At 44.5% G+C, this 26,017-nt stretch overlaps 1 protein-coding gene across 1 annotated transcript in view; it reads right to left on the reverse strand.

Moving 5' to 3' along the window:
- The window catches only part of LOC139546727 (voltage-gated delayed rectifier potassium channel KCNH8-like), a 187,522-nt gene that overhangs the window by 19,345 nt on the left and 142,160 nt on the right, over nucleotides 1-26,017 (reverse strand). Inside the window, exons 7-10 of the mRNA XM_071355448.1 lie at nucleotides 24,513-24,717; nucleotides 17,937-18,332; nucleotides 4,382-4,581; nucleotides 3,707-3,956 (exon numbers count right to left, since the gene is read on the reverse strand). Of these exons, the coding sequence (XP_071211549.1) occupies nucleotides 3,707-3,956; nucleotides 4,382-4,581; nucleotides 17,937-18,332; nucleotides 24,513-24,717 (1,051 nt within the window). The remainder of the gene's footprint in view (nucleotides 1-3,706; nucleotides 3,957-4,381; nucleotides 4,582-17,936; nucleotides 18,333-24,512; nucleotides 24,718-26,017) is intronic.

Consider the following 26,017-nt stretch of genomic DNA (forward strand, 5'->3'; position numbering starts at 1 on the left):
AGCAGAGGTGTGTGTGTTTGTGGGTGATGACGTGAGCTAGAAAAGTGTGTGTGTCTACTGACGTGTGAGTCTTCGTGCCTGGAATGGTTAGTCCTTTAGCGTAGGGCCTATAGTGATACGCTTAAGAAGTATATTTATGTTGACAAGGGTTTCATGATTACTACTGTATATCTAGTTGAGGCACGTCAAATATAACTTTAAACAGGTATGTGGATCCAGAGGAAAGAAGAGAAGACTTAGAGAGAAAGAGAAGGAGAGAAAGGGAAAGCAAGACAGAGTAGGAGAGAGAGAGAGAAAAAAAGAAAACAGAGACAGAGCGAGAGACAGAGGAAGTGGCACTGGAGTTGTCATAGCATTTCAGCATTAGGGCTATTTGGATTAATGTGTGTGTCCATGGAACGAGGGTTGTGAGGGAGGGGACATGGTTCAATAGACCTTAGAATTATGTAGGAGCAGTATCCCTCTAAGACGGGGTGAGAAGGAATGGGTGGGAATGGTTAAGGGTTAGGGTTAAGGGTTAAGGGTTAGGATTAGGGGTTAGTGATAATAGGATTTTGAATTTCGGTACCCACAAGGATAGTAAAACAATGAGCTAGGTCTCCTCTCAGTCTCCAGGTCTGTCTGATTGAACGTCAGCTCTCTGTGAAATGTATTGACTTTGGCCAGTCTACATTACTGGTCAAAAGTTTTAGAACACTGAAATTACACATTTGGAGTTATGTAGTAACCAATAAAAGAGTTAAACAATTCAAAATATATTTTAAATTTTAATTTCTTCAAATAGCCACCCTTTGCCTTGATGACAGCTTTGCACACTCGTAGCATTCTCTCTGACAAGGTAGTAGGGGCATACAGAAGATAGCCATATTTGGTAAAATACCAAGTCCTTATTATGACAAGAACAGCTCAAATCAGCAAAAAGAAACGACAGTCCATCCTTACTTTAAGACTTGAAGGTCAGTCAATACGAATACTTCAAGAACTTAGAAAGTTTCTTTAAGTACAGTCCCAAAAAAACATCAAGCGCTATGATGAAACTGGCTCTCATGAGAACCGCCACAGGAAAGGAAGACTCAGAGTTACCTCTGCTGCAAAGAATACGTTCATTAGAGTTACCAGTCTCAGAAATTGCAGCCCAAATAAATGCTTCACAGAGTTCAACTAACATTCACATCTCAACATCAACTGTTCAGAGGAGACTGTGTGAATCAGGCCTTCGTGGTCGAATTGCTGCAAAGAAACCACTACTAAAGGACACCAATAATAAGAAGAGACCTGCTTGGGCCAAGAAACACGAGCAATGGACATTAGACCGGTGGAAATCTGTCCTTTGGTCAGGAGTCCAAATTGGAGATCTTTGGTTCCAACTGCCGTGTCTTTGTGAGACGCGTGTGGATGAATGGATGATCTCCACATGTGTATTTCCCACCGCGAAGCATGGAGGAGGAGGTTTTATGGCATGGGGCTGCTTTGCTGGTGACACCATCTTTGATTTATTTAGAATTCAAGTCATACTTAACCAGCATGGCTACCACAGCATTCTGCAGCGATACGCCATCCCATCTGGTTTGAGCTTAGTGGGACTATCATTTGTTTTTCAACAGGAAAATGACCCAACACACCTCCAGGCTGTGTAAGGGCTATTTTGGCAATAAGGAGAGTGATGGAGTGCTGCATCAGATGACCTGGCCTCCACAACCAACCGACCTCAACCCATTTGAGATGGTTTGGGGTGAGTTGGACCGCAGAGTGAAGGAAATGCAGTCAACAAGTGATCAGCATATGTGGGAACTCCTTCAAGACTGTTGGAAAAGCATTCCAGGTGAAGCTGGTTGAGAGAATGCCAAGAGTGTGCAAAGCTGTCATCAAGGAAAGGGTGGCTATTTGAAGAATCTCAAATATAAAATATATTATGATGTTTTAACACTTTTTTGGTTACTACATGTGTGTTATTTCATAGTGTTGATGTCTTCACTATTATTGTACAATGTAGAAAATAGTAAAAATAAAGAAAAACCCTTGAATGAGTGCTCTAAAACTTTTGACCGGTAGTGTACTGAGAAAGGATCCTTTGTCAGTCTGTCACACAGTCAACTCTGTTTGTCTGTGTGGGTGTGTTTGTTCGTGTGTGAGGGGGTACTTGTACGTTAATTTGTTGTTTCCTTACATGGTCTTGAATGACTTTCCCAACTGACAATAATTCATAATTCTGAGCGTAGTTACCCTAATCAACTTCAACATTTCAATATGTCATTGTAGTAATACTAATAGGCCCCTTCTTCAACACAAGTCATAATCTGCAACAAGCTATCACAGTCTCATGTCATTTCTTGACGTCCTTGGACAAACATCTATTTTTGCCTAGTAACTCACTTCATTTCATCCTGATTGGTTAAGGGTTAAGGGTTAAGGTTTGGGATACGGTTAAAATAGGAATAACTCTAGGGTTAAGATCAGGCAATAATTCCGATTGGTTAACAGTTCAGGCATTAATTCTGATTTGTTAAATTAAGGATTAAGGTTTGGGATAGGGTTAAAACAGAAAAACACCTCCAGGTTAAGTATAGCCATTAATTAAGACTGGCCTTGCTAACTCATTGTGGATGGATGGCTCAGTGGTCTAAGCAGTGAGCTCCAACTCCATAGACTGCTGGTTTAATCCCAGCTCCTGGCACTTGTTTTGAGTTGTTGTTTTTTTGCCCCTAGTGGACGGTTTTGACAGCTTCTCCTGATGTCCTGGGGACCTGCAAAAACGCCACATTTCTACTTGAATCTGGAGTGATCTCTCTGGTCATAATATAGCCTAGTGCCCATCAATACAGATCAGCCTGTAGATATAAGATATGAGACATTTACTTATATGATGCATCAACTGCTTGATACTGTAAAGGTTAACTAGATTTAAACTGGTATAGATTGGGGTTAGGGGGTTTCCAAGCCAGTGCTCCCCTGTATTTCAACCTGGACTCAGGGGTACACGTAACATAGTAAATGTAAACCCGGGACATACCAATTATGATATGTTACGTTTCGTATGGTATGCATTAATTTGTGGATGTCCATCATCCATTTTGTATGATATGTTACGATTTACAGTTCGAACAATATGTTACGAATTTGCAAAACGTGTGACATTCCAATTTGTTGTGACAAACATTAGCTAGGTGGTTAACACTAAAGTTAGCTAGGTGGCTATCGTTAGCTAGGCTAGGGGTTAGGGGTAAGTTTAGGGTTAGGGGAAGGATTAGCTAACATGCTAAGTAGTTGCCAAAGTAGCTAAAAAGTAATGAGTAGTTGCAAAGTTTATAATTAGCTAAAATGCTAAAGTTGTCTGTGATGAGATTCAAACACGCAACCTTTGGGTTGCTAGACGTTTGTGTTTTACGCCTACCCATCCACCCCGACCAACCACCTTACCACGTCTAATGTAGCCATACCAAACGTAACATATCATACTAATCTGGGTGTCCCGGATATATGTTTACTATGCTACGTCTAGTCTATGAGACCAGGCTGTGTAATTCACAGCAAATGCATGTGTATTGTGTGATTGTTCAGAAAACAAAAGCAGGTCTGTTAGAATGTGTATGTCATCAGGTATATGCACTTATGTGTGTGTGCCTGTGTGCGTATGTGCGTGTGTACATGTGTGCGTGTGTACATGTGTGCCTGCGTGCGTGAGTCTGTGTGCCCTATGTCTCCTTACCCAGTATAGCCAGCACAGTGTTGTCCTTCAGCACCTCCATGGACCCGGAGCAGACAAAGTAGATGGCCTGCAGGGCGTCTCCCTGGCGGATGAGGAACTCTCCCGGGGCGCAAAACGATGTCTTGATGATGAGGGACAAGGAGCGCAGACATCCCCTACTGGCCGACTCAAACAGCGGCAGCTGCAATAGCTCCTTATTCAGGTGCATGGCGATGTCCGCCCTCAACTCGTCTGGGAAGTCCTTCAACAACTAGAGAGAGTGGGGGATGAGAAAGAAAGAATAAAAGATGAGCGCCAGAGTTTGGACAGAGAGGATTGACATGTGATAGAGAAAGTTGAAGAGGTAGAACAGGGGGAAGAAAGAGAGGCAAAACAAGTTATTGAATTGAGAGAAGAATCAATACAGGAGGAATGACATTTTTAACCAACAGGAGTATTGGGAACACGAAAAGAATACAAGAATATGAGAGAGAGAGAGAGAGAGAGAGAGAGAGAGAGAGAGAGAGAGAGAGAGAGAGAGAGAGAGAGAGAGAGAGAGAGAGAGAGAGAGAGAGAGAGAGAGAGAGAGAGAGAGAGAGAGAGGGGGGGGGGGGAAGAGCGGGAGCGAGGCGTGCGAGACAGTGGCAGCATAGGCGTCAGAGAAGGACTGCTTAGTCCACTGTTGTTATAACCCACCTCGCTGACATCGATGCCGTTGTTAACAGACCAGGTTGTCTGGAAGCACTCCAGCATGCGTTGCTCCAGGGCCTTGGGCAGGCGGTGGACCCTGATGAAGTCCTTCAGGTCCTTGGTACGGGTGTGGTAGAGGGAGCGCCGAGAGTACATCCTCTGAATGATGGCGGTCACGTTACCAAACACCACCGCATGCATCAGGGCTGGGGGCAAAGGGACAGGGAGAGGTTAGTGTGTGTGTGTTGCTGTGTGTGGAGGGGGGAAGTGGGGGTGGGGGGGGTGTAAGTGTGTGTGTGTGTGTGTGTGTGTGTGTGTGTGTGTGTGTGTGTGTGTGTGTGTGTGTGTGTGTGTGTGTGTGTGTGTGTGTGTGTGTGTGTGTGCGTGAGTGTGTGATCAACGTAAGAATCAGTAATAGATAATACTTAATGATACAAACAGAAAATAGTTTCACATACAAGATACAGATACCAGATGCACAACAATCATCTGCACCAAGCCCAGAGAGATCAAACAGTCATACTGTATCTACAGAAGGTACATTGCTCATGTAACAGTGTTGCTTCCGTCCCTCTCCTCGCCCTAACCTGGGCTTCAACCAAGGACCCTCTGAACATATCAACAACTGCCTCCCACGAAGCATCGTTATCTATCGCTCCACAAAAGCCACGGCCCTTGCAGAGCAAGGGGAAACAACTACTTCAAGGTCTCAGAGCAAGTGACGCCACGGATCGAAATGCCACTAGCGCGCACCGCTAACTAGCTAGCCACACCGGTTACACTCACAGCGTTTCAATAGCATACCCCTGCCAAAATAGAGGTTTGCACTGCCTCTCTCTCTCTCCCTCTGATTTTCTTTCTTATCTCTTTCTTTCCTGCTTATCCTTCTCTCTGTGTGTCTGATTACGGCTCCCCTCTTTCTACCACCCCCTCTTCCATCTCTCTCTCTCTCTCCACACACACACACACACGCACACACACTCTTTTGTTTTACTATCCTTGTGGGGACCAAAACATTTATTCCCTTTCAAAATAATATTTTCCCTAACCCTAACCTTAACGCTAACACTAAACCTAACCCCAACCTTAATTCTAACCCTAACCCTAATTGTAACCCTAACCCTAAACCTAACCCCTAAGCCTAAAATAGCCTTTTTACTTGTAGGGTCTGGAGAAATGTTCCTTGTTTTACTATCCTTTCTGGTCCCCACAAGGATAGTAAAACCAAACCACACACACTGCACTGATGGCACAGAACACTTTGACTCTGCGTGATTGTGTGGGTTGTTGCTTTTGGAGATTTGCAAGGATGGGTGTGTGTGTCTCCACAACAGTGACTGAGGTTGAGAGTGTGTGTAAGTCTGATAGAAGGGGCCACTAACAAGGGTGCTGTGACTGTGTGTACATGGATCGTTAAATATCAGAGCCAACTGAAGCACACATTGAAGGGGCGCATTCTAAGAACTCTCTCCTGACCGATTAGACAATCAGTGAGTACCTCAGTCCTATGATCCTGGAGGGTCATATCATTCTTATTGTGTAACAGTCTGGTTCTGGGTAGACAGGTTGTTGTTTCTCCCTGTGAGGATGAAGCTCTATAATGTTCTCCGTCTGTAGGGCACATCGCCACGGTTACCTGTTACCTGTAGGACTATAGCCAGCTTAGCTGTATTTAAACCGTGTTAAACTTCAACTCTCCAGGCAAAGCAGGTTAAATGTGCCTATTTTGACATGTTCCAATGAGACAATTTTGGGCAGGATGTATGAGTGTTTTGTGCTGTGTTTGTGTGCGCACACATTAAATGTGTATGGATGTGCTACTTTCAGTGTTGAGCAGTGTCTTTTTTAAGTGTATGAATCTGTGTCTGTGTTGACACTAGAGAGCGTGTTAATGTGTGGATGGCATTTCAGCTGGTTGGGACAGTAATGGCACAGTGCTATGCTCTGGTGACAAGCCTGTGTGTGTGTGTGTGTGTCTGTGTGTGTATGTGTAGCCTCCACTCTTAATTTCAGCACTTTAATTGCACTGAGGCCTAAGAATATGCCCTCCTCCTCTTTCTCATGAAACAGACCTTTACTGCCCCCCTCTTATTGAAGAAGCACCAGACTGGACATCTGGAATGGGGTCAATTTGTTACACCACTCTGCCTGCGTGTTGAATGGCACCATATTTCCTATATTGTGCACCTTTGACCAGAGCCCATAGTAGTAGTGGACTATGTGGACTAGGGTGCCATTTGGGATACATACATAGACATTCACCACTCTCAAGTTACATCATTGACAGTTCTTCCATTTGCAAGAAGCCCTGGGGAAGGCAGGTTACTGCAAACACATTGCTGTTTTTTCATCTGAGCTATAATATGCAGTTTCCATTTGAACCATTTATTATGAACTAGTCTGACAGGCATGAACTAAAATGAACCAACCAACTCCAAAATGCGACAAGGAGTGGGTTTGATCACTGTGATGTGGCCTCAGGGGAGATGTAGTCTAAGGATCAGTGGGGAACTGTAAGGGCCTTCAGCGCAAAAGGATTCATAACGATTTATAAAATGATTTATATTTTTGTATTTAAATTTCGTTGTAATTTCTATTTAATCTTTTCTACAATTTAAATGACATTCTTATTTAATTTCTTCAGTTTGTGTTGGAAAGGGAACGGTTAACACTGAAGACAAACAAAATCCAATTAGGATTGTTCTTTGGTGGTCTCTGGGGAGAAAAATCTAGCTAGCCATTGGCTAGGCCCTCAGGCGCTAGGTGGAATGCATCTGCATTCAACTGTATTAGGGCAGAATTTTGGAGTGACAGAGAAATCAACCAATCACATTTTGCAATGGGTGGGACAGTTTTTGTCTACTTCCGCCTTCACGAAGGCCTAGACAAGTCACTGCTGAGCGCGAGCGGTATCCTAGTTGTAGTTTTTTTTTTTTTAGGGGGTAGATCAGCTGTAATATTGCAGATAGAGTTGAAGTCGGAAGTTTACATACACTTAGGTTGCAGTCATTAAAACTAATTTTTCAACCACTCCACACATTTCTTGTTAACAAACTATAGTTTTGGCAAGTCGATTAGGACATCTACTTTGTGCATGACACAAGTAAGTTTTCCAACAATTGTTTACAGACAGATTATTTCACTTATAATTCACTGTATCACAATTCCAGTGGGTCAGAAGTTTACATACACTAAGTTGATAGCTTGGAAAATTCTGGAAAATGATGTCATGGCTTTAGAAGCTTCTGATAGGCTAATTGACATCACTTGAGTCAATTGGAGGTGTACCTGTGGATGTATTTCAAGGCCTACCTCCAAACTCAGTGCCTCTTTGCTTGACATCATGGGAAAATCAAAAGAAATCCGCCAAGACCTCAGAAGAAAAATTGTAGACCTCCACAAGCCTGGATCATCCTTGGGAGAAATTTCCAAATGCCTGAAGGTACCATATTCATCTGTACAAACAATAGTATGCAATTATAAACACCATGGGACCACACAGCCGTCATACCGCTCCTAGAGATGAACGTACTTTGGTGCGAAAAGTGCAAATCAATCCCAGAACAACAGCAAAGGAACTTGTGAAGATGCTGGAGGAAACAGGTACAAAAGTATCTATATCCACAGTAAAACGAGTCCTATATCAACATAACCTGAAAGGCCGCTCAGCAAGGAAGAAGCCAGTGCTCCAAAACCGCCATAAAACAGCCGGACTACGGTTTGCAACTGCACATGGGGACAAAGATTGTACTTTTTGGAGAAATGTCCTCTGGTCTGATGAAACAAAAATAGAACTGTTTGGCCATAATGACCATTGTTATGTTCGGAGGAAAAAGGGGGAGGCTTGCAAGCTGAAGAACACCATCCCACCCGTGCAACCGCAGCATCATGTTGTGGGGGTGCTTTGCTGCAGGAGGGACTGGTGCACTTCAGAAAATAGATGGCATCATGAGGGAGGAAAATTATGTGGATATATTGAAGCAACATCTCAAGACATCAGTCAAGAAGTTAAAGCTTGGTCACAAATGGGTCTTCCAAATGGACAATGACCCCAAGCATACTTCCAAAGTTGTGGCAAAATGGCTCAAGGACAACAAAGTCAAGGCATTGGAGTGGCATCACAAAGCCCTGACCTCAATCCTATAGAACATTTGTGGGCAGAACTGAAAAAGCGTGTGCGAGCAAGGAGGCCTGCACACCCGACTCAGTTACACCAGCTCTGTCAGGAGGAATGAGCCAAAATTCACCCAACATATTGTGGGAAGCTTGTGGAAGGCTACCCGAAACATTTGACCCAAGTCAAACAATTTAAAGGCAATGCTACCAAATATGAATTGAGTGTATGTAAACTTCTGACCCACTGGGAATGTGATGAAAGAAATAAAAGCTGAACTAAATCATTCTCTCAACTATTATTCTGACATGTCACATTCTTAAAATAAAGTGGTGATCCTAATTGACCTAAGACAGGGAATGTTTACTAGGATTAAATGTCAGGAATTATGAAAAACTGAGTTTAAATGTATTTGGCTAAGGTGTATGCAAACTTCCGACTTCAAACTAGACACTCTAATAAACTTGTCCTCTTGCTCAGTTGTGCACCGGGGCCTCCCACTCCTCTTTCTATTCTGGTTAGAGCCAGTTTGAGGCGGTTCTGTGAAGGGAGTAGTACACAGCGTTGTACGAGATCTTCAGTTTCTTGGCAATATCTCGCATGGAATAACCTTCATTTCTCAGAACAAGAATAGACTGATGAGTTTCAGAAGAAAGTTCTTTGTTTCTGGCCATTTTGAGCCTGTAATCGAACCCACAAATGCTCAACTAGTCTAAAGAAGGCCACGTTTTATTGCTTCTTTAATCAGAACAACAGTTTTCAGCTATGCTAACATAATTGCAAAAGGGTTTTCTAATGATCAATTAGCTAACCCAAGTTTATCATTTTAAAAGGCTAACACAATGTGCCATTGGAACACAGGAGTGATAGTTGCTGATAGTGGGCCTCTATACGCCTATGTAGATATTCCATAAAAAATCTGCCGTTTTCAGCTAACAATAGTCATTTACAACATTAACAATGTCTACACTGTATTTCTGATCAACTTGATGTTTAATGGACAAAAAATGTGCTTTTTAAAAAAAAAACAAGGACATTTCTAAGTGACCCCAAACTTTTGAATGGTTGTGTATATTTCCACACTATGAAGTTGGATTGGTATTGTGAAATTGTGAAAATAATGTCAATGCCGTTTTAGTGAAATAATTGTTTGAAAAGACTGCCTGAAATTCAGCCAGCCTGTTTTGGTGGGATGGAGTTTTGGCCTGCCTGGCGTCCTCATAAGTTAATAGACCAATAACAAAGAAAACAAGTTCCAAACCAGCTAGTTTTCAATTTTCCCTTCCCCACTCAGACCACTCCCAGACAAAAATTATTGCTTGAGAAATTGCTCTTTGCTAAAATGCTATTTTGGATTATTTTTTAAAACATTTTTACCCAGATGTTAAAGGCTGCATTGGGCCTTTAATATCACCCTTCAAGATGAACTTTAAAAGTGAAGTTTAAGATGATCATCATTTGGTGAGTGGCAGTGGCACCCGCTTGCTGTTAGGTATCTCTTTGAAAATAATGCGTGTGAAACATTGTTGCATTTAAACTTTACATCACCGGTTACTTTGTGTGCTGAACATATAAAATATGTTTGCAATGGGAAGTAATAGCTGTACATTTCAATTTGGAAATGCTTAATGGTTGTGTTTTTGTTATTATCGCAGGGGCCTACTGGATTATTGTGAACGGGCTGTTTTTACAGTAGGCTATGCTGTGTGTGACTGCTCTCTTTCTATTGGCCGTGTCTATGTGATTTACAAAAATTGTTCTCTCCTCTCCAGATTACGGTTGCTTTCCATTCAGCACCACGAGCCTTTCACCTTTGATGTGTCACTGTTTTCATCGCTAGGCTATTAGTGATAGTGATGGTGTTAGGCTACCTTAGGTTGTTTAAACTGTTGTTGTTTTTGTTGTTGCTCGTCGCATTACTCCATGCAGAGCATGTGCGTGACAGCCCAATGCGTGGCTCAGGCCTGTATGATTAATTCATTTTGTCATCAAAAAGCATTGCTACTCAAATCACATTTTAATTGTCACATGCTTCGTAAACAACAGATGTAGACTGACAGTGAAATGCTTATTTACGGGCTCTTCCCATGCAAATAAAGAATAATAAAAAATTATAATAATAGAAAAAATGGTAACACAAGGAATAAATACAAAATGAGCAATGATAGCTTGGCAAAATACATGTGGTAACAGTACTGAGTTGAGGTGCAAGGGTACAAGGAAATGGAGGTACATATGTACAGTGCATTCGGAAAGTATTCAGAACCCATGACTTTTTCCACATTTTGTTTAAGTTCAGTCTTATTCTAAAATATATGATATTTTTTTTTTACCTCATCAATCTACACACAATACCCCATAATGACAAAGCAAAATCAGTTTTTAGAAATTTTTGCTAATGTATTAAAACATAAAACGTAAATTTCACATTTACATAAGTATTCAGACCCTTTACTCAGTACTTTGTTGAAGCAACTTTGGCAGTGATTACAGCCTCGGGTCTTCTTGAGTGCAACGCTACAAGCTTGGCACACCTGTACTTGGGGAGTTTCTCCCATTCTTCTCTGTAGATCCTCTCAAGCTCTGTCAGGTTAGATGGGGAGAGTTGCTGCACAGCTATTTTCAGGTATCTCCAGAGATGATCAAATGGGTTCAAGTCCGGGCTCTGGCTGGGCCATTCAAGGACATTCAGAGACTTGTCCCGAAGCCACTCATGCGTTGTCTTGGCTGTGTGCTTAGGGTCATTGTCCTGTTGGAAGGTGAACCTTCGCCCAGTATGAGGTCCTGAGCGCTCTGGAGCAGGTTTCTTCCATTTAAGAATGATGGAGGCCACTGTGTTCTTGGGGACCTTCAATGCTGCAGAATTTTTTTGGTACCCTTCCCCAGACCTGTGCCTCGAAACAATGCCTACTAACAATTAATTCGACCTCATGGCATGGTTTTTTCTCTGACATGCACGTTCAACTGTGGACCTTATATAGACAGATGTGTGCCTTTCCAAATCATGTCCAATCAATTCAATTTACCACAGGTGGACACCAATCAAGTTGTAGAAACATCTCAAGGATGATCAATGGAAACAGGACGCAACTGAGCTCAATTGCGAGTCTCATAGCAAAGGGTCTGAATACTAATGTAAATAAGGTATTCCTGTTTTTTATTTTTAATGTCTGCAAAAACTGTTTTCACTTTTCATTATGGTGTATTGTGTGTAGATTGATGAGGAAAAATAATTATTTGATCCATTTTAGAATAAACAAACAAAATGTGGAAAACGTCAAGGGGTCTGTATACTTTCCAAACGCACTATCTACAGTTGAGGTCGGGAGTTTACATGCACCTAAGCCAAATACATTTAAACTCAGATTTCACAATTCCTGACATTAAATCCTAGTAAAAATGCCCTTTCTTAGGTCAGTTATGATCACCACTTTATTTTAAGAATGTGACTTGTTAGAATAATAGTAGAGAGAATTATTTTTTTCAGTTTTTATTTCATTCATCACATTCCTAGTGGGTCAGAAGTTTACATACACTCAATTCATATTTGGTAGCATTGCCTTTAAATTGTTTGACTTGGGTCAAATGTTTCGGGTAGCCTTCCACAAGCTTCCCACAATAAGTTGGGTGAATTTTGGCCCATTCCTCCTGACAGAGGAACTGAGTCAGGAACTGAGTCAGGTTTTTAGGCCTCCTTGCTCGCACACGCTTTTTAAGTTCTGTCCACAAATGTTCTATAGGACTGAGGCCAGAGCTTTTAATGGCCACTCCAATGCCTTGACTTTGTTGTCCTTAAACCATTTTGCTACAACTTTGGAAGTATGCTTGGGGTCATTGTCCATTTGGAAGACCCATTTGCGACCAAGCTTTAACTTCCCGACTGATGTCTTGAGATGTTGCTTCAATATATCCACATAATTTTCCTCCCTCATGATGCCATCTATTTTGTGAAGTGCACCAGTCCCTCCTGCAGCAAAGCACCCACCACAACATGATGCTGCAATCCCCATGCTTCACGGTTGGGATGGTGTTCTTCAACTTGCAAGCCTCCCCCTTTTTCCTCCAAACATAATGATGGTCATTATGGCCAAACAGTTCTATTTTTGTTTCATCAGACCAGAGGACATTTCTCCAAAAAGTACGATCTTTGTCCCCATGTGCAGTTGCAAACCGTAGTCTGGCTGTTTTATGGCGGTTTTGGAGCACTGGCTTCTTTCTTGACCTGACCAATATCCTTTGGTCAGGTCAAGGGTGCTGATGTACCGGGCCTTTCCCAATCGGTCGATGAGCTCGTCCACCCTCGGCATGGGATATGAGTCGAACAAGCTGATGTCGTTCACCCCCCGGAAAAATTGTTACAGAAGCGGAGGCTACCGTCCGGTTTGGGCACCAAAACGATGGGGCTGCACCATGCACTGTGGGACTCTTCCACGACCTCCATCCTCAGCATAGCCTCCACTTCCTGTTTCACGGCCTCCCTTCGGGCCTCCGGAATCCGATATGGCCTCTTTCGTACCGTTTCCCCGGGCCGGGTACGGATGTGGTGTTCAATGAGGGTCGTGTGGCCCGGCTTCTCGGAGAAGACCGCCGTTTACCGATCGACGAGCTCCCTGAGCTCTTGCTTCTGGGCCGGGTCCAGGTCCTCATTGCTCGGGACCTCCACTGGTACCGTTGGCGTCCTGGGTCCCGGCCATAACACGGCCAAGGCTGTCCTCTCGTGCCAGTTCTTCAATAGGTTCACGTGGTAAATCTGTTGGGGTTTCCGTCTCCCTGGTTGCCGTACGCGGTAATTGACAGGTCCCAGCTTCTCGATCACCTCGTATGGTCCATGCCATGTTGCCAGGAACGTACTTTCGGCCGTGGGAATCAAGACCAACACCCTGTCTCCCACCTGGAATTCTCGGGGCTGTGCTCCCCGATTGTAGACCTGGGCTTGGGCGCGTTGGGCCTTCTCCATGCGTTCCCTCACGACTGGCCATATGGCTGGCATCCGCTCCCGCATCGTCTTCACGTGCTCTACCACGCTGCGTAAGAGGGTCGGTTGGGCTTCCCACACCTCCTTGGCGAGGTCCAGTAGGCTGCGTGGCCTCCTCCCATAGAGGAGTTTGAACGGGGAAAACCCAGTGGAGGATTGGGGTACTTCTCGGATTGAGAACATTAGCTGGGGTAGTAGCTGGTCCCAGTTCTTCTCGTCCTGCTCGATGACCTTCCGTAGCATCTGATTGAGCGTTTTATTAAAGCGCTCAACGAGCCCATCCGTCTGCGGGTGAAAAACGGAGGTCCGGATCTGCTTGATCTGCAGGAGGGCACACAACTCTTTCATGAGGCTGGACATAAACTCCGTATCTTGGTCTGTCAGGATCTCGTTCGGGATGCCCACCCGGCTAGTGGTGGAACATCTCCCTGGCGTTTCCCTTGGACACCGTCGCCCGTAGGGGAATGGCCTCGGGATACCGCGTGGCACAGTCCACTATTACCAAGATGTATCTGTGTCCTCGTGCAGTCTTTACCAGGGGTCCCACTATGTCCATGGCGATGCGTTCAAAGGGCACCTCGATTATTGGCAGGGGGACCAGAGGGTTTCGGAAGTGTGCTTTCGGGGCAGTGAGTTGACACTCCGGGCAGCTGCGACAGTAGCCTTCCACGGCCCTCCTCATCCCCGGCCAGTGGAACCGGGTGGCGATCCGTTCCCAGGTCTTCTCCATTCCCAGGTGCGCCCCCAACTTGTGGGTGTGGGCCAGCTGAAGAACGGATCCTACGTACTGTCGGGGCAGCAACAATACCTCTCGAAGTTCCCCTTGTTGGCGCGAAACCTGATACAAAAGGTTATTCTTAATTTGGAAATGGGGGTATCGCCAGTCACTCACCCCTGGAAGTAGCTGTCCATCCACCGCTATCACTTGGGCGGCGGCAGCTTTCAAATTCGGATCCTCCCACTGGGCCATCCCGAATTTTACCCTCAGTTGGGTCTCGACTGGCCCCTCGAAATCGAGGAGGGGGAGGCTGGACTCCCCTTCCAGTGGTTCCCCAGGGGGTTCGGGTTCCGGCTCCCACTCCGACTCCGGACCCGTAGAGTCAGGTTGGTGTAGGACTCGTTTTACTGTGGATATAGATACTTTTGTACCTGTTTCCTCCAGCATCTTCACAAGGTTCTTGCTGTTGTTCTGTGATTGATTTGCACTTTTGTCACCAAAGTACGTTCATCTCTAGGAGACAGAACGTGTCTCCTTCCTGAGCGGTATTACGGCTGAGTGGTCCCATGGTTTTTATACTTGCGTACTATTGTTTGTACAGATGAACGTGGTACCTTCAGGCGTTTGGAAATTGCTCCCAAGGATGACCCAGACTTGTGGAGGTCTACAATTCTTTATGTAAACTTCTGACCCACTGGAATTGTGATACAGTGAATTATAAGTGAAATAATCTGTCTGTAAACAATTGTTGGAAAAATGGCTTGTGTCATGCACAAAGTAGATGTCCTAACCGACTTGCCAAAACTATAGTTTGTTAACAAGAAATGTGTGGAGTGGTTGAAAATGAGTTTTAATGACTCCAACCTAAGTGTATGTAAACTTCCGACTTCAACTGTAGGTAGGGGTAAAGTGACTAGGCAACAGAATAGATAATAGACAGTAGCAGCAGCATATGCATTAGAGCTAGATATAATGTTGTGTGTTTTAACTGATGATGTTTCTGTTATTTGTCTTGATTTTTTAGTTGAAGTTTGACATAATAAGATTTTTTCCCCCCACTGAAGGTCCAATAGACATGGTTCGCTACTGAGGCTGCATTCTCTGATTCCTTGATAGAGCACATAGAGAGAAGCTGTCACACCCTGACCTTAGAGAGCCTTTTTATTTCTCTATTTGGTTAGGTCAGGGTGTGATTTGGGTGGGCATTCTAGTTTTCTATTTCTTTGTTGGCCGGGTATGGTTCCCAATCAGAGGCAGCTGTCTATCGTTGTCTCTGATTGGGAATCATACTTAGGCAGCCTGTTTTTCCACCCTAGTTTGTGGGAAGTTGTTTTTGCACAGTATGGTTCCCAATCAGAGGCAGCTGTCTATCGTTGTCTCTGATTGGGAATCATACTTAGGCAGCCTGTTTTTCCACCCTAGTTTGTGGGAAGTTGTTTTTGCACAGTAGCTGAGAGCCCTGCAGAACTTTACGTTCGTTTATATTGTTTTGTTGTTTTGTCGGTGTTTCATTATTAAATTATCATGAACACTTTCCACACTGCGCTTTGGTCTCACTCATTCAACGACGGACGTAACAGAATCTTGAAGCACTGTAGAGGAACACCTGCCCTACTGCTGGGAGACCTGGGTGTTTGACGCTAGTGGCAAGAGAAGACGAGATTAAAATTGAACAGAGGAGAAGACAAACACTATCCTTGCTGCTACTGTATATTCATGTCTCAGTGGGGGCCCGGCACCAGTTAATGAGTTAAGTGAATATTTAGGCCACTCCAAGCTGAGAGACTGAGAGGAGAGGCTCTCTGGGAGGGCACACACACGCCCTTGGCCCTGGCATATACTGCTCATCTCGAGGGAGGGAGAGGGGGAGGGAGGGGGGAGGGAAGGAAGTAAAGAGGGAGTGAGAAAGGGATTGAGGGATGTCTGTTTTATACCTCTCACTTATGTCATAATTACTCAATAACAGTTTGCCATTGTCATTATTGAAGAGCCACTTCTGATGATATCGTTAGAATCTCTGGTACACTACATGATCAAAGGTATGTGGACACCAGCTCAATGAACATCTCATTCCAAAACAATGGCATTAATATGTAGTTGGTCCCCCCTTTGATGATATAACAGCCTCCACTCTTCTGGGAAGGCTTTCCACGAGATGTCGGAACATTGCTGCGGGGACTTGCTTCCATTCATCCACAAGAGCATTAGTGAGGTCGGGCACTGATGTTGGGCGATTAGGCCTGGCTCGCAGTCGGCGTTCCAATTCATCCAAAAGGTGTTCGATGGAGTTGAGGTCAGGGCTCTGTGCAGGCCAGTCAAGTTCTTCCACACCAATCTTGACAAACCATTTCTGTATGAATCTCGCTTTGTGCATGGGGGCATTGTTATCCTGAAAAAGGAAAGGGTCTCCCCCAAACTGTTGCCACAAAGGTGGAAGCACAGAATTGTCTAGCATGTCATTGTATGCGGTAGCGTCAAGATTTCCCTTCACTGGAACAAAGAGCCTAACCCCAACCATGAAAAACAGCCCCAGACCATTATTTCTCCTCCACCAAACTTTACAGTTGGCACTATGCATTCGGGCAGGTAGCGTTCTCCTGGCATCTGCCAAACCCAGATTCTTCCGTTGACTGCCAGATGGTGAAGCGTGATTCATCACTCCAGAGTCCAATGGCGGCGAGCTTTAAAACATTCCAGCCGACGCTTGGCATTGCGCATGGTGATCTTAGGCTTTTGTGCGGATGCTCGGCCATGGAAATCCATTTCATGAAGCTCCCTACTAACAGTTATTGTACAGACATTGCTTCCAGAGGCAGTTCAGAACTTGGTTGTTGCAACCGGGGACAGATGATCATTACTCGCTACGCACTTCAACACTCCGCAGTCCCATTCTGTGAGCTTGTCTACCACTTCGCGGCTGAGCCGTTGTTGCTCCTAGACATTTCCACTTCACAATAACAGCACTTACAGTTGACCAGGGCAGCTCTAGCAGGGCAGAAATTTGACGAACTGACTTGTTGGAAAGGTGGCTGTCACGACTCCCGCCGAGGGTGGCTCCCCTGCCTGTTCGGGCGGCGCACGGCGGTCGTCGTCACCGGCCTACTAGCCGCCACCGATCCCTTTTTCCCTTGTCTGTTGGTTTAGTCTTATTAGTTGCACCTGTTTCTTTTGTGTTTCTTGATTTCTGGTCTATGTAAGCCTGTTAGGCCCGCTGGGGTTTGTGCGGGATTATTTTGTGTTCACTGTCGGTGTTGGATGTATTTTCTCTCCGGATCGTTTTGCCCTGTGTGTTTGGGCGGGTCAGTGTTGCTGCGCCCTGTGTTTGGCGTAACTGTTTTTTTGACGGAGAGAATAAATCGTCTATTATTGAACCCTCTGCTCTCTGCGCCTGACTCCTACCTTCCACACCTAGTAACTCGTGACAGTGGCATCCTATGACGGTGCCACGTTGAAAGTCACTGAGCTCTTCAGTAAGGCCTTTCTGCTACAAATGTTTGTCTATGGAGATTGCATGGTGTACTCGATTTTATACACGTGTCAGCAACGGGTGTGGCTGAAATAGCCAAATCCACTAATTTGAAGGGGTGTCCACATACTTTTGTATATCTAGTGTATATTTATAAACAGTATACACCAGAGAGCGACAGCAGAGGAGGCAAACATCATTAGAAGGTGGTTTCCTATCCCCTGACACCACTGAGACCTGACGTTCTCACCAACCAATAACGTCCCTGTTGTATCTCCAGGGACTCACCTCCTATGAGCATGGTGCAGATGGAGAAGATCTTCTCAGAGTCAGTGTTGGCTGAGACGTTTCCAAAGCCCACGCTGGTCAGACTGCTCAGAGCGAAGTACAGCGACGTCACGTAGGAGCTCCTCACTGATGGACCCCCACCCAGCATCCCTCCACCCTGTCCCACACCGACCCCCACCCCACCAGCCAAGGCCCCTGCCCCAGTCCCTGTGACGTTCCACTGGCTGGAGTTCCACGAGTCCTGCCCTGCCAGCTCCAACCCGGACACGTTCCATTGGCTACTGTTGGCCGGGAAGGCGTTGACAATGGCGGGGTGCAGCAAACCAGGAGCCAAAGTAGCAAGGGGAGACAGGAAGTAAGGGGTGCCCAGACGCTTTCCCAACTCGTGTAGCCAACCTGAGAGAGGGGTGAGGGGGAGGGAAGTGGGAGAGGGAGACAAAGAGAGGGAGAAGGAGAAGGAGGGAGGGAGAGAGATAGAGGGGGAGAGAGAGAAGGAGAGAAGGAGGGGGAGAAATACAAAAGGAAAGTTACATACAGATACCTAGCTGAATAACACATTGTGGACAGCCTGTCAGCGATCCACATAAACACACTCATGGGGGAAGAAGCTGTAGCTTTAACCTTGTAGTTGAACTGGGCTGCCCAATGTACACAGTGTGCACGTACGCACGCACGCACGCGCACGCGCACACACACACACACATACACACTGAAGCTGACCCAGTGTATAAACAAGGCCCACTAATGAATGTCTCTGGGTAGTCTCAGTGAACTGAATAAACCAATATCATTAGGAATGTTACACCTCAGTTGTTGCCTAATTAGCTTGTCATTATGCAAGCTAGCATTTCTAGGACATGTTGAGTATAATCTTTCTGATTTATGTGCCAGCATGTGTGTAGTGTGTGTACGTGTTGGTTAGGTGTGTGTGAGTGTGTGTCAGTATGCAGCGGTATGTGTGTGAATACATTTGTTTATCAATGTGTTTGTGCACCCGCAGTGCGCACTGGGGTGGGTCTTTTGAATAGGATTGCTTATATGGCTGTGCGAACATAACAAATGATGTAAGAACTTGGCAGGACTTTCTCAGTCAGCTTTTCTGTCCATGCACAGCCAGATACAAATACTTTGCTGTCCGTGGTCCTGAAGTAACTCTCTGACAACTCCTCTTCGCTTACCTTGTCCAAGGTTCTGAACATACCCTCTCTCTCTCAACTGCCTCCTACAGTCTCCCTGCCTTTGTCCATTTAACATACAGTATCTGTCCTCCTTTGCTCTGACATGATGCTGTCCATGGTGCTGAACTCCAGGCCAGACCTCTATATAAGGCTGCTAGCAGGCTTACTCTCCTCTCTCTAAGAAACTGTATCAGAGCCAAAGCTTGATTGATTTGTGTTCTATCTGCAGGTGTATCCCAGGAGGTTACATACTGTTATTCTGCACTCCACTCTAGCTCTGTCAGCCTGTCAGTCACCCAGCCCACGTCTTTGATAGACGTAGCAGGAGAATGCACAGACTGTTCTACTGAAGTTGTGAATCTTTGACGTGACATTCAAAAAATAACAACCTCTCTGAGAGTTCAGTCTTCACAGCATCCAAAACAACAGGTAGAGAGAGAACAAGGAGGATGTGAAAGAGTGGAAGGACAGGTGGAGAGAAAGGAGAATTCTAGATGAGGTGCTGACAGAGACAAAGTTAGAAACCACACACACGTGTGCATACACATCACACTGAGTCCCATATATTCCATTTGAATAAACTGCCTGAACGCTATCTAGTGTCCCCGAGAACTAAATAAAATGTGCCTTTCAAGATTCTAACATCAGCCTTTAGTCAAGTTCTCGCCAGAGACTCCCTCCCTCCCTCCCTCCCTCCCTCCCTCCCTAGATACTCTGTCTGCAATATAGCCTGCGTCCCAAATGGTGCCATATTCCCTATATAGTGCACTACTTTTGACCAGGGCCCATATGTCTCTGGTCAAAAGTAGTGCAATATATAAGGAATAGGGTGACATTTGGGACAAAGTCATACCCTAGTCAAGGACTCATTTGATGCTGCATTCATCTGCTTAGTAATTGCTCTTTTTGTCCTCTTAGACATTGTGAGGATCCAAGGTCTCTCACACACTCACATGGATTTCAAACACATATTCAACACAACAATGTTTACCTTCCAGCAATAGCTCTTCCCTTTTCCATTATACAACTCTAGAATACTATAATTGATGTGGCAGCCTCGCTCTAGCCCTTTCTTCTACCGCCCCCTCCTTCTCCCCGTCTCTCTTCTGCTCTCTATTGCCGGTGTATTGCCTAGCTCAGTGGACACTCCACTACAGGGCTCTGCAGTAGTCTGCTGGATAGCTGGCCATTTGTAAGGAAGGGCAGGGTGCAGGGAGCTGAAAATCATTTGTCAGGCAGTATTGTGGCTGTGGATGGGGAGAGGAGAAGGGTGCAGAGAGATATATTGTGGATATGCTAGCATGGAGGAGCAGGGTACCTGTATGGAGAAGGGTACGGTAAGGAGGGATGGAGGGAACAGCAAGGGAGCAGGGAACTGAGTATCAGACAGTATTGTGCATTGTGGCTGTGGTTGCAGCCACAGCCACAGAAGGGTGGGGTGTATGCACGAAGCGGAGAACTGAGCATCAGCCCTGACTAAGAGCTGCTCCCATGGACTTGAATTATTGATATGTATGCAGACAAAAGGTTCTGCAGCCGTTCACAGTACAACCCTACAGTACCTGCAGACACACACAAACACACAAACACAAACGCACGCCTGTGGTATATCGGTTGATATGTCTTTGTTGCCGTTGTTGTTGTTGCTGTTGTTGTTGTGAGCTACTGCTGCTGTTGATGTGTTTGTCATGTTACTAGAGCCGGTCTATAAATACTGCTGATCTATAATAATAACAGATGAAAGAAAACAGGCTTATAAGATGTGAGGGTTTCTGTGTGTCTGTATAGGAAATTGAAAATATGCTATTACATTTGGTGCTTTCATGGAATGGTTTGGCAATGCTGATGGCTATGTAAGGCTCTTGAAAGACAATTCATGTTTGACAGTCTCCCACTTAAAGAAATATTTTTGTCTCAAAAAAATGTATCAATCTCATATCACTACTGTCACGTTCCTGACCTGTTTTCCTTTGTTTTGTATTTGTTTTAGTTGGTCAGGGCGTGAGTTGGGTGGGTTGGTCTAGGTTTGATTTTCTATGTTGGGATTTTGTGTTCGGCCTGGTATGATTCTCAATCAGAGACAGCTGTCAATCGTTGTCCCTGATTGAGAATCATACTAAGGCAGCCTGGGTTTCACTTGTGTTTTGTGGGTGTTTGTTCCTGTGTCAGTGTTTGGGCCACACAGGACTGTTTCAGGTTAGTCACGTTTATTGGTTTTTGTATTTTGTAGTGTTTGTTGTTTTTCCATTAAATAATGAATACTTACCAATCCGCATCTTGGTCCGATCCATGCTCCTCCTCGTCTGAGGAGGAGAACGACTACGACAGCCGTTACAACTACAGTATAAAAACTGGTCCAACTCGCTTTCATACTGAGCTGGGACAAGCCAAACCTCTGCCTACCCAATCAACTGTAATCATCCTAATGAATTAAAGATCAGTCTGACCTCGCATTAGCATTTGAAGGGCACCCCTATCCCTCATTCTAAACCAACTAAATCTTACAGCTCCAGAATGGCTATGGTTACCACCAAAATCAACTCCCAAAACTTACCAACTTACCCGCCAATCAAGCTTTGAATAGTACAGGCTCAATCAACTTTCAGAAAATTGCAACCGGTCAGGAATGGCTGTGGGTACCCTCAAAATCAAATCCTAAACTTCAGAATACAAACTGACCCACCATTTAAAGCCTTGAATAAGCACGAGCAACCAGGAAATGCCTGTAAAACCAATGACAGTCTCTGAAAAAGTTGGGTTCATGGCGCTTGAGTCCTGGGGCTGGGCTAAAGATATGCAGCAGGCCTGGCTGGAACACCCTGGGGTACAGTGCCTTCGGAAAGTATTCAGACCCATTGACTTTTTCCACATTTTGTTACGTTACAGCCTTATTCTAAAATGGATTAAATGAAGAAAACAAGATCTGCAATCTACACACAATACAGCATAATGACAAAGCGAAAACAGGTTTCTAGAAATGTTTGCAAATGTATTAAAAGTAAAGAACAGAAATACTTTATTTACATGCGTATTCAGACCCTTTGCTATGAGATTCAAAATTGAGGTCAGGTGCATCCTGTTTCTATTGATCATCCTTGAGATGTTTCTACAACTTGATTGGAGTCCACCTGTGGTAAATGCAATTGATTGGACATGATTTGTAAATGGGACCCACCTGTCTATATAATGTCCCACAGTTGACAGTGCATGTCAGAGCAAAGATCAAGCCATGAGGTCGAAGGAATTGTCCGTAGAGCTCCGAGACAGGATTAAGTTGAGACACAGATCTGGAGCGTACCAAAACATTTCTGCAGCATTGAAGGTCCCCAAGAACACAGTGGCCTCCATCATTCTTAAATGGAAGAAGTTTGGAACCACCAAGACTCTTCCTAGAGCTGGCCACCCGGCCAAACTGAGCAATCGGGGGAGAAGGACGTGAGGGAAGTGACCAAGAACCCAATGGTCACTCGGACAGAGCTCTAGAATTCCTCTGTGGAGATGGGAGAACCTTCCAGAAGGACAACCATCTCTGCAGCACTCCACCAATCAGGCCTTTATGGTAGACTGGCCAGACGGAAGCAACTCCTCAGTAAAAGGCACATGACAGCCCGCTTGGAGTTAGCCAAAATAAAGATTCTCAGACCATGAGAAACAAGATTCTCTGGTCTGATAAAACCAAGATTGGCCTGAATGCCAAGCGTCACGTCTGGAGGAAACCTGGCACCATCCCTACAGTGATGCATGGTGATGGCAGCATCATGCTGTGGGGATGTTTTTCAGTGGCAAGGACTGAGAGAATAGTCAGGATCGAGGCAAAGATGTACGGAGCAAAGTACACAGAGATCCTTTATGAAAACCTGCTCCAGAGCGCTCAGGACCTCAGACTGGGGCAAAGGTTCACCTTCCAACAGGACAATGACCCTAAGTAAACAGCCAAGACAACACATGAATGGCTTCAGGACAAGTCCCTGAATGTCCTTGAGTGGCCCAGCCAGAGCCCGGACTTGAACCCCATCTAACATCTCTGGAGAGGCCTGAAAATAGCTGTGCAGCAACGCTCCCCATCCAACCTGACAGAGCTTGAGAGGATCTGCAGAGAAGAATGGGAGAAACTCCCCAAATACAGGTGTGCCAAGCTTGTAACGTCATACCCAAGAAGATTCAAGGCTGTAATCGCTGCCAAAGATACTTCAACAAAGTGCTGAGTAAAGGGTCTGAATACTTATGTAAATGTGATATAAAAAAATTACAATAACATTTTTTTTTTTTTAAGTCATATCCTGTTTTTTCTGTGCCATTATGGGGTAATGTGTGTAGATTGGGGAAAAAAACAATGGAATACATTTTAGAATAAGGCTGTAACGTAACAAAATGTGGAAAAGTCAAGGGGTCTGAATACTTTCCGAATGCACTGTATATTTGTGCTTTGGTACTGGTCCAGGACATAAAGATACTGTCAGTATCCTTTCTGGGGATCAATGTCTCAGAGTAAGGGTGCTGCTCTAGGATCAGATCCCTCATCTTATTCATCATGATCTAAAATGAAAAACTGAACCTAGGTCAGCACTCCTACTCTGAGACACTATAAATATCGACTTCTGAGCCATGTAATATTAGGCTGTGGGTCAGACTATGGACAGGTCCAGACAGCTCCACAATGACTAATGTTAATGATGCTCTTTATTCCAATGGCGGCTCCATAAAGTGTCTGACCACTAAGGTGTATTGATCAGTCAGTTACTGTGTCTCAGGCAGGGGTTGGAACCAAAATCATTTTCCTGGGGCCCCTAAGGCAGTAGAGCTGGCAGAGAGGACATGGTCTGGACCTGGCCAGTCGCCCACTGCCATATCTGCTACAGTTCATAAAGTCAAAACAGATTACAGTTCACTCTCTGACTAAGACAGAGTGTGTTTGTATTTGTGTGTGTGTGTGTGCGTGCATGCGTGGGTGTGTGTTCGTCATTCAAGCCGTGTGTCTTTTTCTGCCTACCAAGAGGATTTTAAGATGCAGTTTTCCATTTAGTGATGCATGTAGAATATCAACGAGGTTTCGCCTTATTAAAATCATCTATTGTATTTATCATCAATACCTTATAATGAGACTCATCCTCCATGACAGCATAACTGCTGTTTCTTGATCAAATCTTAGGCTAAAATGATTAGACACATCCTTTTGCAACAGCCAGACGCGTTAGAAGTCCTGAATTGAATTACATCATGATTAGAGTCATTGTACAGAAGGTCTAGTAGGACCCATGTATGTTATTTTATGAATTAATATCATATCATTAGATATATTATATAACTGGATGCCTGTGATGCTGCATCTTGGCTAAGGCTCCCTTGACAAAACAGATGACAATCTCAATGTGCAACGCAGACATCCAGGTGTACTGACCGATGTCCCAGGAGTTGGGGCTGTTTTCGATCTCTCTGCGTCCGATGAAGTACCAGATGCAGGCCATCCAGTGGGCCAGCAGGGCGAACATGGACATGAGCAGGGTGAGGACTACAGCACTGTACTGGGAGTAACGCTCCAGCTTCTGTAGCAGCCTCAGCAGACGCAGCAACCGCACTGTCTTCAGCAGGTGGACCCCAAAGTACTGTAGAAACACATAGATACAGACACACATATCTCGGTTCTGAAGGTAAAGTACTGTAGAAACACATAGATACAGACACACATATCTCGGTTCTGAAGGTAAAGTACTGTAGAAACACATAGATACAGGCACACATATCTCGGTTCTGAAGGTAAAGTACTGTAGAAACACATAGATACAGACACACATATCTCGGTTCTGAAGGTAAAGTACTGTAGAAACACATAGATACACACACATATCTCGGGTCTGAAGGTAAAGTACTGTAGAAACACATAGATACAGGCACACATATCTCGGTTCTGAAGGTAAAGTACTGTAGAAACACATAGATACAGACACACATATCTCGGGTCTGAAGGTAAAGTACTGTAGAAACACATAGATACAGGCACACATATCTCGGTTCTGAAGGTAAAGTACTGTAGAAACACATAGATACAGGCACACATATCTCGGTTCTGAAGGTAAAGTACTGTAGAAACATATAGATACAGACACACATATCTCGGTTCTGAGGGTAAAGTACTGTAGAAACACATAGATACAGGCACACATATCTCGGTTCTGAAGGTAAAGTACTGTAGAAACACATAGATACAGACACACATATCTCGGTTCTGAAGGTAAAGTACTGTAGAAACACATAGATACAGGCACACATATCTCGGTTCTGAAGGTAAAGTACTGTAGAAACACATAGATACAGGCACACATATCTCGGTTCTGAAGGTAAAGTACTGTAGAAACACATAGATACTGGCACACATATCTCGGTTCTGAAGGTAAAGTACTGTAGAAACACATAGATACAGACACACATATCTCGGTTCTGAAGGTAAAGTACTGTAGAAACACATAGATACAGGCACACATATCTCGGTTCTGAAGGTAAAGTACTGTAGAAACACATAGATACAGGCACACATATCTCGGTTCTGAAGGTAAAGTACTGTAGAAACACATAGATACAGACACACATATCTCGGTTCTGAAGGTAAAGTACTGTAGATACACATAGATACAGGCACACATATCTCGGTTCTGAAGGTAAAGTACTGTAGAAACACATAGATACACACACATATCTCGGTTCTGAGGGTAAAGTACTGTAGAAACACATAGATACAGACACACATATCTCGATTCTGAAGGTAAAGTACTGTAGAAACACATAGATACAGACACACATATCTCGGTTCTGAAGGTAAAGTACTGTAGAAACACATAGATACAGGCACACATATCTCGGTTCTGAAGGTAAAGTACTGTAGAAACACATAGATACAGACACACATAT

This window comes from Salvelinus alpinus, chromosome 20 (assembly GCF_045679555.1).
Source record: "Salvelinus alpinus chromosome 20, SLU_Salpinus.1, whole genome shotgun sequence".
Classification (NCBI taxonomy): Eukaryota; Metazoa; Chordata; class Actinopteri; order Salmoniformes; family Salmonidae; genus Salvelinus; species Salvelinus alpinus.